The sequence below is a fragment of the Lemur catta genome, chromosome 14 (assembly GCF_020740605.2).
Source record: "Lemur catta isolate mLemCat1 chromosome 14, mLemCat1.pri, whole genome shotgun sequence".
Lineage (NCBI taxonomy): Eukaryota > Metazoa > Chordata > Mammalia > Primates > Lemuridae > Lemur > Lemur catta.
Window position 1 is genome coordinate 9,886,927 of NC_059141.1, and position 12,007 is coordinate 9,898,933.

The 12,007-nt window shown below is 44.1% G+C and overlaps 1 protein-coding gene across 1 annotated transcript; it reads left to right on the top strand.

The window, feature by feature from the left end:
- The first annotated feature begins 1,280 nt into the window (after nucleotides 1–1,280).
- Nucleotides 1,281–10,379, top strand: PRDX3 (peroxiredoxin 3). The gene is made up of 7 exons (XM_045568779.1): nucleotides 1,281–1,387; nucleotides 2,490–2,616; nucleotides 4,816–4,957; nucleotides 5,542–5,677; nucleotides 6,789–6,892; nucleotides 9,068–9,233; nucleotides 9,567–10,379. The coding sequence occupies exons 1-7, from the start codon at nucleotides 1,352–1,354 to the stop codon at nucleotides 9,618–9,620; spliced, it is 765 nt and encodes a 254-aa protein (XP_045424735.1). The 5' UTR covers nucleotides 1,281–1,351; the 3' UTR covers nucleotides 9,621–10,379.
- Nucleotides 10,380–12,007: the final 1,628 nt, after the last annotated feature.

Here is a 12,007-nt window from a genome sequence, read left to right on the forward strand (position 1 = left end):
CTTTCACTTAGCATAACATTTTCAAGGTTCATCCATATTGTAGCATGTTCATTCCTTTTTATGGCTGAATAATATTCCATTATGAACTACAGTATGATTTTGAGCCTCAAAATTATGATCCCCTTTTCTTTTCAATCATCTGCTCAACACACACACACAATGAAAACCAGCTAAACATGAGGCAGGTGCTGAGGGGAAACATTGAGAGATATGTGTCCCCTCACATCCAAAGCAGTCCTTTCCAAAGCGGAACTGGCACCCAGAGCGGCACCTAGTGGTATCTGTGATGATTTCAGGAAATACACTGCTGGGGAAGTGGGGAGCAAAAAGAAAAAATAGCATCAAATCTCAATGCGAGATAAGTATTGTCTTTTAAATTCTGAGTCCTTCTGATCACATCAATGAGAAGGTCTCAAGGAGGCCGGGATGTATCTGATCACCACTCTCATTCTCCCTTTTTAACAAAAAGGCTCAGACTTCCAGCAGACAACTGTATCTAGCTGGAGCTTAATAGCATTTTGTTTTAATGTGTTTCAAATTACCTTATATTTGTAGCAAGTTATAAGGTTTTCTCATTTATATTATTTAACATTTTCTTTCAAATAAATTCATTTAAGTTTTTTAAAAGTGAGTCAATTTAACAAAATAGTAAATAATATTTAGGTGATATTGCAGACTTGAGACACTAAGCTGGTAATGGAATGACTAGTGTTTGGAAAATACCTGCTTAGAGATTTGTCCCATTTAGTGTAAAGCCACCATGTGATTTTTACCTATGTTTGATGTGCTTGCTTCAAAGTACAGTGCTTACCACTTAGCACTTGGCTTTACTAATTGACAAAAACCAAATTTTAAATTTGTCACTCTTCTCCCAATTTTGGAAAGAGTCCAAAATGGAAGCCCACACCCAATCCCAAAGGTTTCCAGGCCAATAAAGCCTTGATGTGGCTGACCCAATTAGCTTATTAACGGATTAAAACTACGTTAATAATTAATTCTCTATCATGCAGAAGCCAGAAGGCCCTACCTGAGGCCCAAATAGGAAAGGGATCCTTTCACATAAATGGTAGAAACAGGAATCTACACAAGGGTAACAAAAAAATCAGTAGGAAATATGGAAATAGATACTTAGCTCCCCTCCTGGATTAGTTCTTTTTAGGTTGGGACAAGTAGGAAGACAAAGTGTCGCTTTCCCAGGTATTCAGCCCTAAAGGAAATTTCTCTCTCAAGGGCCCCAAAAGGCAGGAGGCTCCTCCCGGCCCCGCCCCCATCACCCGAAGCCCCTCCCCTCCCCGTAGACCCCGCCTCCCCTGCGTCTCCGCCCGCCCTGTGACTCCGGCGCACACTGAAGATGGCGGCAGCTGTGTGCAGGTTGCTTTGGGGCTCGGTGAGTGGCTGTCGTGTGGGGACAGGCGTGTAGACACCGTGGTGGCTCCAGGAACTTGCTTCCCGGACAGATCCCGCTGTCCTGGGCCTGGGGGCCATTCGCCCTTCGTGGAGGTGTCAGTGGGTAACGGACCCGGAGGCCTCCTCCCGGGCAAGCTCCTTGCGCCTGCGCAGAACCGCCCTTCTCCGCTCCCTTCTCCCGCTCCCTCCTGGCGGCCGGGTCCCCGAATCCGTCCTGGCTGTGAGTCCCCGGGCCCCGTCCCTTCTCCACCTAAGTAAGCATCTGGTCCTGGGCCTGGAGACATCCTGGCCCCGCTCTGTCACCGACTCTATGACCTTGGACAAGTGACTTCGCTTTTCTGAACGTTTTTTTTTTCCTTAAGTTGAAAGAATGATGCCTGTATCAGGGCATTGCTGTGAACAGCCGGTTAAATGGTGGGTGGAAACACGCAAAGTGCTAAAGTAACAAAAGGCGCCCGACCTCTTCGGCCCCGTCCCGCCCTGCGTTCCCCGCGTCTCTGCCGTTGTTTGCCCTTCTTTCCTGCTTTTCTCCTGGCAAAGCCCAGTGCTATCTTGCTACCCCCCTTTCTCATGGTGGGGTTTAACGCAGGCCCTTCTTCCTGAGTCATTAAAATTGAGCAAACATTTCCCTTGAGCTTTGTCCAAACTTTCCCAGAGGCTGAACCTTGCTCTACTTATTTACTTGCTGGGGCTGGAGACCTTGTATTTTGTAAGGAAAGCCTTGGGATGGTAGCACATGCTCAGCAGATATTGCTGGGAAAGGGATTAAATACACAAGGTCTGGCCAAGTCGCCTGGGTTTTGAAGCCTATGTGTGTTGCTTTTAAGAGCATGGAGTTTTTAATTGTTCAGTCTTCAAGTTCTTATAGTTACCGTCCACCTTCTGGTCAGCAAAGGAGTGAGAAGCAGAAGGGAATGTTAAGAACATGGAGACCCAGTCGATGCTCTTAGAGTTTTGGATTTGGTGTGTGGTTCACAGGGACAAGGACAGCTGAGGCCACCATTGGCATGGTGCTTTCAGCAGGGCCAGCTTCAGTTACCAGTGTGGAAAAACTTTCTAATATAAAGTGTTTTTCTTTCCAGGTTGCTCGACATGTGCGCGCCATCCCTTGGGGCATTTCTGCTTCTGCATCCCTTAGGCCTGCTGCTGCCAGAAGAACGGGCTTGACAAATGTATTGTGGTCTGGTTCTGGCCAAGCATTTAGCACCAGTAAGTGTTGTTATGCCTTAGTGCTAAAGTAACAGGTAAAGGAAACTCAAATCATCTCTGGATAGGGCCTCTGAACCCTGGCTTTACCTTAGATTCACCTTAGGAGCTTTTAAAACCACAGCACTGCCCCAGATACCATATAGTACCCCCCAGATAAATTAAATCCATCTCAGGGGTGAGACCAGGATGTCGGTATTTTTTAAAAGCTCACTGGATAATTCTAATGTGCAGCCAAGGTTGAGGATCACTGAGGCAAACTGACTTTGTCACGTTTCCGTTTTAGTTGCCAGAGCTTTTAATCCTTTATTTTGAGGGGCATGGGGTAGGGGAAACTCAGATGCCTTCCTGGCCTACTGTGAGTGAAGGGGTGTGAGTGTTGAGCAGCCTGTGGGGACCTGATACTGCAGCTGCTCTGCGATTCAAACTTGTCTGCTGGCTCCAACTAGCCACTTAGGAACCAGACCTATCTATCTAATGAAATCCTCCGTGACCTGAGTGAAACTTAGCTATTTCTTGAGATTTACACTGCATTCTCTAGGATACAAGCTTTGCCAAGCTCAGCCTTAGATAACAATTGGCATTTTGAAAATACCTCCTTTAGATTTGTCTAGGCTTTGAAAAATCATGAATGGTTTAGGAGATATACTTTAGCAAAGCCTTTGTTTGTGGGTGAAATGTTCTAAGAAGTTTCACATTTTTATTACCCTGGGTCTTTAAAATATTTCTAGTAGTGATTTGATGCTACAGGTTAAAACTTTCCTCCTCTAGTCCCAAATCCTCATCCCAGCAATTCCTCCCGTTTCTGTTCATGGCAGTCCCAGGCATTTTGACACTGGATCTCTTTTGTCCCTCATTCCCAGGTTGAAGCAAGTCCTCTCCTGTTTTGACACAAACCTTGCATCCATTCCTGTCCTTTCTGCCACGGCCCTGCCCTCAGTACTTCTTACTGAGATCACTGAAATCACCTCCTAATGCGTGTCTCCCCTCTTCTTGCTCCTCTTACCCTTCTCCCAAACTATCTTCCTAAAAATAGCAGTCTCCTCGTGTATCTCCTACATAAAAACCTCCCATGACTCCCTGTTATCTCTCCTATTAAGAACTGACTCAGCAGCCTGGTGTTTAAGGACCCTTGAAGCGTGGCCTTCAGCCCTTCCTGCTTGCTTTGTCCTCATCAGACTATGCCACAGGCAGTTCCCTGCACGTGCCCTGTTCCTTCCCCCCTTCCTGCCACTTCCTCCATCCCATCTGCCTGTCCCATCTAGACTGCACAAAATCTCAACCATATTTAGAATTCATCTCTTGTCTCATGTCTTCCTTAATTCCATCCCTATTATCTTCGTCTTCCTCTTTTTAGTTTCCATAGCACTTGGAATCGAATTTGTGTACAGTCTAGAACCATAGAAGGAGAAATTACTGTACAGTTGGCCCTTCATCTCTGTCTTGGGTTTAATCAACCACGGATCAAAAATATTCTGGGAGGCTGGGCCTCACGCCTGTAATCCTAGCACTCTGGGAGTCCAAGGCGGGAGCATCGCTTGAGCTCAGGAGTTCGAGACCAGCTTGAGCAAAGAGTGAGACCCCATCCCTACTAAAAATAGAAAGAAATTGCCGGACACTAAAAATAGAAAAAATTAGCTGGGTGTGATGATGCTTGCCTGTAGTCCCAGCTACTGGGGAAGCTGAGGCAGGAGGATGGCTGGAGCCCAGGAGTTTGAGGTTGCTGTGAGGTAGGCTGATGCCATGCTACTGTAGCCCGGGCAACAGAGTGAGACTCTGTCTCAAAAAAGAAGTATTCTGGAGGAAAAAATGGATGATTACAACTGTACTGAATATGTACAGATTTTTTCTTGTCATTGCCTAAGCAATGCAATGTAACAGCTATTTATGTAGCATTTACATTGTATTTGGTATTATAAATAATCTAGAGATGATTTAAAGTGTACAGGAGGATGTGCATAGGTTATATGCAAATACTCCATTTTTTATAGGGGACTTGAGCATCTGTGGATTTTGGCATCGGCAGGGCTCTTGAAAACAACCCCCATGGATACCAAGGGACAACTGTACCTAAGATGTACAGTTGAACTGAATCTTTTAATTGATTTATACTAATTAATTATAGTGAGAAGTTTAAATAAAATCAAATACATGCTTGCTGTAGCAAATGATGAACTACATACGTGTGTGGGTTTTTTTCAGGTTCCTCGTACCATGCCCCTGCTGTCACTCAGCATGCACCCTATTTTAAGGGTACAGCCGTTGTCAATGGGGAGTTCAAAGACCTAAGCCTTGATGACTTTAAGGGGAAATATTTGGTGCTTTTCTTCTATCCTTTGGATTTGTAAGTGTATTTTCTATGATGCTTTCGTGTCATTCTGAGAGCTTCTACACTGAAATTGTCTACCTCTAGTTACTCTCCTTGTCAAGGGAAGGTTTCTTTCTGACCGACCCTTTATTGCTGATGGCCTTGTTGATTACAGCTTGCATCTGTGGCTGATTTACAAGTGGTGAACTTACAGGGTGGAGTGGTATTCCTTTTAATGGTTGGTTTATAATATGGTTCTATTTTATGTGCCCTGGAGCAGTGGTTCCTTAAGTTAGCCTTTGAAGACGTTTTCACTGTTCTGGGGGTAAATGAGAAAAGTAATGATAATAAAATGAATTTTTCATAAAGATACTTTATTTAAATACAACCTTTTTATTCTTAAAATGTGTCTCCTCCCCCATATTTGATACAATTCCATCAATAAAAGGGTGTAAGGAGATAGTGGTTCTTTAACCAGTGTAACACTGGAGTCCAGTGAGGATGTTAATCATTTCGCCTATTTCACTCTTCAGTAAAAAGTAAGCTAGGTTTTGGATTACTTATTGTTAAAATCCTTGTTTTTAAATTCTCTGACGAAAATGTCTATGCTTTTTCCCTAGCACCTTTGTGTGTCCTACAGAAATTGTTGCTTTTAGTGACAAAGCCAATGAATTTCGTGATGTGAACTGTGAAGTTGTTGCAGTCTCAGTGGATTCCCACTTCAGTCATCTTGCCTGGATAAATACACCAAGGAAGGTATAGCATTGCTCACCTTGCCTTTGCACTTACGACATTAAAAACAGAAAAGATCCCAGGAAAGACCAACCTAGAATTTGTCAAAGCATGACTGGTCTGAAATGGGCTATTTGTAGTGCTCACTTCCTGGCAACGTGTGTTAAACTCTGTCCATATCTCTTTGACGTTGCGTATATATTTGCTGCCCACTATACTTGTATTTTCTAAGGTATAAGCAGTAATGGTGACAGGCTCCGTGGGCAGGGGAAACAGCTGGGGTCCATTGCCTCCCGCTTCGCCTGTACTCGCTGTAGGTCCGATGCACCCTGCGGGCTTGTGAGAGGGTGGTTAGGTTCTCTGATTTCACTGTTCTGTGTGATCAGTATTCTTGCCTAGAAACTTGCTTGAAATAGTCAAAACTTCTAGCTATGCTACTGGACTATTAAGATCAAATTATTCAAATTATTTTTTTATTACTCTGCTGTTTTTTTTTGTTTGAGAAACTCGTCTTCAACTAAAAGAATGCTTTAAGAATTGGGCTGGGCATGGTGGCTCATGCCTGTAATCTCAGTACTTTGGGAGGCCACTTGAGGCAAGAGTTTGAGACCAGCCTGGGCAACATAGCCAGATCCTGTCTCTACAAACAGTAAAAAAATTCAGTTATGCATGGTGGTGCACACCTATAGTCCCAGCTACTGGGCAGGCTGAGGCAGGAGAATCACTTGAGCTCAAGAGTTTGAGGTTGTAGTGAGCTATGACGATGCCACTGCACTTTAACCTGGGCAACAGAGTGAGACCCTCTCTTAAAAAAAAAAAAAAGAATTAGAACAAGGTCTGTAGTATTATCTGGGTTTAAATTCTGCCTCTGTCCTTTTCTAGCTGTGACCTGGATCAAGTTACTTAACCTTTGTGTGCCTCAGTTTCCTCATCTTGATAAAAGTAACTATTTCAGGATGCTTGCGAGGAAGAAGTGAGTTAATGGAAAGGTTACAGAATAGTGTTTGGCCCATTGTTCATGCCCAGTTACTTGTACCTATTGTCATTATTGTTGGCCTCAAACATTGTAGTACATGATCTAGAATGTTGTGAGACCATACAGGATAACAGCCAGTCATGTTTGCATTTTTATTAGAATGGTGGTTTGGGCCACATGAGCATCGCACTCTTGTCAGATTTAACTAAACAAATTTCCCGAGACTACGGTGTGCTGTTAGAAGGTCCTGGTCTTGCACTCAGGTAAGATCCTGTTCCTTATAAACTTAAAATCATTTTCATGCTTAGTATTATCCTGTTTCTTAGGAGATTTATATAGAACTTGGTAAAGCATTTTTTTTTAAATCCTTAATTTTAGTCTTTTAATAAGCCTCAGTAAGAGGTTGGCAGTCTTTCAGAAATGGCTGCATGCTCCCTCTACCTATGGCAGGAGAAAGACCCACCCTGGGTCTCTTTCTGAAGAAGGGCGTCTGTGTCTTGATGGTCACACTGCTCCGTACTCCCTAACCGTCCTCCTGGCAGTGAAGCCATCCGACTGTTTGGAAGGGGGAGGACTAGCTGTGTAAAAGGCAGTCTCCGGGCATGGCGACGATCTTGCACAGCCCCTGGAATCAGACAGACTTGGGTTTCATTTTTTTTTTTTTTTAAACTCAGCTACTTAATTAGGCTGTGTGACTTTGGGCAAGTGATTTAACCTCTTTGATCTCAGTTTTCCCGTAACTAAAATGAGGATGTACCTTCTGGGTTAGGTGTAAGAATGAAATGAGTGGGGCAGCTAGAGTTTTTAGCGTAGTTCCTGGCAGCTGTTGTTCGACCTCTGTCCCAGATTGTCTTTTCTGTCTGCATCAGTCTCTGGTTAAACTTTTACTCCTTTGAGTGTGAAAAGCTTTCAGTCTTCCATAGTCGCACAATCACACACAACCTTTCTGGGAGGGATGAGAACTTAGGCCTTAGAGCTGGCATCTTGAAGTCTGCTGAGAACAGGAGTGAAGGAGGGATTGGGCAGAATTTGACCTTCAGGAAGGTGGAGAGGGCCTCACCTTGATTTGCTGGGCTTTGCAGTTTTGCAGGACCCAGCTCGCCAGTTCTCTCTGTAGCTGGCCTGCTCTCCTTATGGGTTACACCCAGGATTTTAGGGTGGCATCTTGGCGGTTGGGGCTTTTTGACTTCTTCCTTTAATAACCTAAAGTCTAGCTCTTTCACAATTGACAATGGCTAGAGAAAGTGCCAGCTGTTTTTATCCCAGAGTCCCCTTCTCTGTGGGGAGTTGCTAATTTTGCAGTTATGTCCCTTCTGGTTTTAATATCAGGATTAACAAGGGAGAGAAGCCGAGTGTGGCTAGTGAGATGTGACTTTCTTTCTGGAGTCTGTGGGCCCTGCTCCGTCCCAGCTCTGCCTCTGCTTTCACCAGTGGACTCCAGCTGGCTCCACCTCTGGGGACCACCAGGACCAGTTAAGCCTCAAAGCCCAGACCCCGAGTGCCAGGCCCAGGGAGGGAGAGCACCTTTTTACCTTGAGTTTTGTAACTTGCATTTTGCCTAAGTGATCAACACTGGGAATTCCCACATTCTTTTAATATGGACTGTTAAAACCTCTGGGTTAAACAGCTGGGTGCGGTGGTGTGCTCATATCCCATTTATTCAGGAGGCCGAGGAGGGAGGATCACTTACTTGAGCCCAGGAGTTCGAGGCTGCTGTGAGCTATGATTGTGCCTGAGAATAGCCATTGCACTGCAGCCTGGGCAACAGAGACCCCAATCTCAAACAAAACAAAAAACCAAAAACTTCTAGGTTAAACGTACCTGCATATATCACAGTAACACTAACACAGAAGGGGAACACGGACCACTGGTAGGCTGAGTCATCTCATTGCATTGCTGCTAAGTGATAAAAAGTGATGGGCTTGGTTTTCTGTTCTGCATAGCTTAGGGCTAAATTCTTTCTGCAAAGATTTTCCTATGGGATTTTCCCCTATTTACCCAAGTATTCACTCATTTAATAAATATTTATTGAACATAGATAATATACATCTCTGTCCCTTCCCATTTGCTTATGATTTCTTGCCAAGATTTGATACAGCAGCCCAAAGAATGCTTGCAAGATCACTAATAGGTAAAAAACTAGTTCAGTCACTTTCAGATACTGTGTGGCACAATTTAAGGGCACCATTTTGAATTTGTAAATATGACCATATTGCCATGTTTTCAACAGTGACCTGGTCCAGACTTGCCTTTATTAAACATCTGTCATCAATAAGATTGTAAGCTTTTTGTACAACAATGAAAATCCCATTTTAAAGCATATTATAGAGCTTCATAAATTTGACTGAAAGGAGAACTAAAAACATAAAAGGGCAGAAGTTAGACTGTTTCTAGTTCCAGTGCTGTTGAGGTACTAATGTGGATAAATTCTGATGCAGAGGTCTCTTCATAATTGACCCCAATGGAGTCATCAAACATTTGAGTGTCAATGATCTCCCAGTGGGCCGAAGCGTGGAAGAGACCCTCCGCTTGGTGAAGGCATTCCAGTTTGTGGAAGCTCATGGAGAAGTCTGCCCAGCAAACTGGACACCGGATTCTCCTACAGTAGGTTTTTTTTCCCCAAAACAGTGGGATCCCAGCAGTGTCCCAAGTCCTTTCTGCCTCAAGGGCTGTTGGCTGGGAATATCCACAAAAGGGAGCCTGCCCTTGAAGCGGGGATGTAGATGGGGGTGGGTAGAAGGGGTAGGGGTGGGGCGGGGCAGGGTGCCAGGGACTCCCGCAGGCTGTTAATGTAACTTTCCCCCATGTGTTTTAAAGGAAACAGACCAATCTTGAAAAATTTAAAGAACTTTAGGTTGAAAATTGGTAGCTTTCAACTCACTTTTGAGACTATTATCATAAACTCAGTTACCCAATTAAATGTTTTTGTATTTTCAGATCAAGCCAACTCCAACTGCTTCCAAAGAGTACTTTCAGAAGGTAAATCAGTAGATCGCCCCGTGTGTACGTGCACCTTCTGACACCAGAGAAGAACCACAGTTGGAATCTGCTTTTAGCATTTCAGCGATGATTATTTGTGGAAGGCAAACAATGAATTATGCTTGTATTCATAAATATTACTCTATTTTATTTTTATAGCACTGGCTAAGGCTTTTTAAATGTGGTTAGTTGCTAGTATAAAAAGTTCTTTATGGGTAATATCTTGATGGCTAGCTAGCTAGTTTCTACAGAATGCCTTGTTCACCTATTTCTTAGATCGTGTCTTCAATGGGTAAAAGAAACACTCTTTTTTCTTAGCCTTACTTAAACCTTTGTGTATACCGAAGTAGTATAGCAAGCATCGAAAGCCTCTGATCAAGGGTCCTGAAATTTTCCTTTTGAATTTCTTTGTATTACACTGAATCTTCTTTTAAGGTGACAAAGATCACAGTTTAAGTTGTTAGCATCAGCGGTCTAACTTAACTCTCGCAATGGATGTATGTGTGATTGAAGAAAATGTGAATCATGTTATAAAAAAGCATGGCAAAGTGACTTAACTGATCATGCATGGTCCTTATCCCTGAGATTTATAGTTTACATAGTCATTTTACTGACTGTGTTTACTGATTGTATTCATCAGCTAACTTAGTGTTTCTAGACGTTGATTAGGTGTAATTATAAAGGATATTTATTGAATCCAGGGATTGCATTTTGAAATTACTATAATTATTTTCTTTCCTGAAGTGCTCATTATAAAATGTAAAATGTATAAAAAATAAACATATTTTAAAATACTTGGATTTTGAAATCATTAACTGTTGAATCAGTTATTCTGGGGCTCTGCTTTTCTTCTCTGATTGTATCAACATTTATTGGGCATTTATCACAAAGATGGGCCACAAAGATGAATGCGATGCTGGCTCCACACTCGAGGAACTCAGTTTAGGGGGAAGACAGATATGAAACATTATTTATTCATTATTCAGTAAATCCTTGAGTGCCTACCACGTGCCATGTGCTGTTCAGGAGGTGCAAGAGTGAACAAAAAGAGTCAAGCCCCTGTCTTTATGCTCCATATTCTAGAAGGGAAACACAGTAAAATTACATAGAGCTTGTGGGAGGAAAGTAAGGTAGAACAGAGAGCTGTAGGTGTTTTAGATCGGGTTGTCAAGGGGAGCCTTAAGGGAAAGTCCCTCTGGGTCTGTTTTCTCATCTGTAAAATGAGGACCAAATAAAACGTGCAGAAAGTGAGGGGATTAGAGGGATAAGAAACCCAGGCAGAGGGGCATGGCAAGTGCAAAGGGCCTGAGGCTAAAGTGGGCTTGGGGTAGATGGAGAATTGCAGGGAGGTCATGTGACTGCAGTAGCAAAGGAGGAGGATGGTGGTGGGGGCCTTCCAGAATGCCTTATGGGCAAGCTAAGGACTGGGTTTGTTCTGGGATGGGAAACATCAGGAAGGTTTTGAAAAGAACAGTGACGTCAGCTTGTTTTAAGATCACTCTGGCTCCTTCCTTAAGACTGGACTGTTGAGGTCCACAGTGGGGAAGCAGAGTCCAGCTCTGCTGACTGTGTGACATACTTCAGGATAGAACCAACAGAATAATGCGTTCTGCTAAATACTGTGGTGCCACAGCTGGATTCCTGGGGCATAATGTGGACACAGCAGAGGGCATCTTACTCAGTTATGGAAGTCAGAAAGGCTTCCTAGAAAAGGAGATGGACTCAGAGGTTACAGAAAAGTGAACCCGGGGAGCTTAGCAAATGTAGGAACGAAGTCACACAGGCCTGAAGAAAACTATGCCCTGGTTTCCTGTTTCTGGAGGGGCAAGGCAAGGGAGGGAATTGGCCAGCTGGGTGCTAATCCACTGGGCCAGCGGCTGTGTTGGGGCGTTTAGATGTTTAGCTCCTTTAATCCAAACAAAACCCTGAGATAGGTACAACTCTTACCCTCCTTTTACAGATGAGAAATAGACTTCGAGATACTGACTTGACCAGGGTCTCACACTAAATGGTGTGCTGGGCCCCTGGACACGCTAAACTCTCCGCGGGCTTCCACGCATTCAAGTGCATACGCCCAACGACACCCAGCCCAGCGCTGGGGAAGCGGGTGGGAGGAGGAAGGGAACGCATGTATTCAATAAGTTTTGCCCCAACACCGGGAAAAACTGTCGGGCCCCAGGCTTGGAGTAATGCTCCGTTGCCTTTTTGAAGTTCGCAATTTTTGAACAAACGGTGCCGCATATTCAGTTTTCACCGGGCCGTTGCAGATTACAGCCGGTCCCGACTGTGCCCAATACCGTGTACACTGGACTTCGTGGTCAACTGAAGGGATTTGCGAGGGTCATGGCCACGGGGCGAGGTTGCGGGCTGCCCACAGGGTCTTGGCAGCAGGTGCTGCG

Coding starts and splice junctions, on each gene's coding strand:
- PRDX3 (XM_045568779.1), top strand. CDS start 1,352: ATGGCGGCAGCTGTGTGCAGGTTGCTTTGGGGCTCG. Junction 5,678..6,788: donor GGATAAATACACCAAGGAAG/GTATAGCATTGC, acceptor CATTTTTATTAG/AATGGTGGTTTGGGCCACAT. Junction 6,893..9,067: donor GGTCCTGGTCTTGCACTCAG/GTAAGATCCTGT, acceptor ATTCTGATGCAG/AGGTCTCTTCATAATTGACC.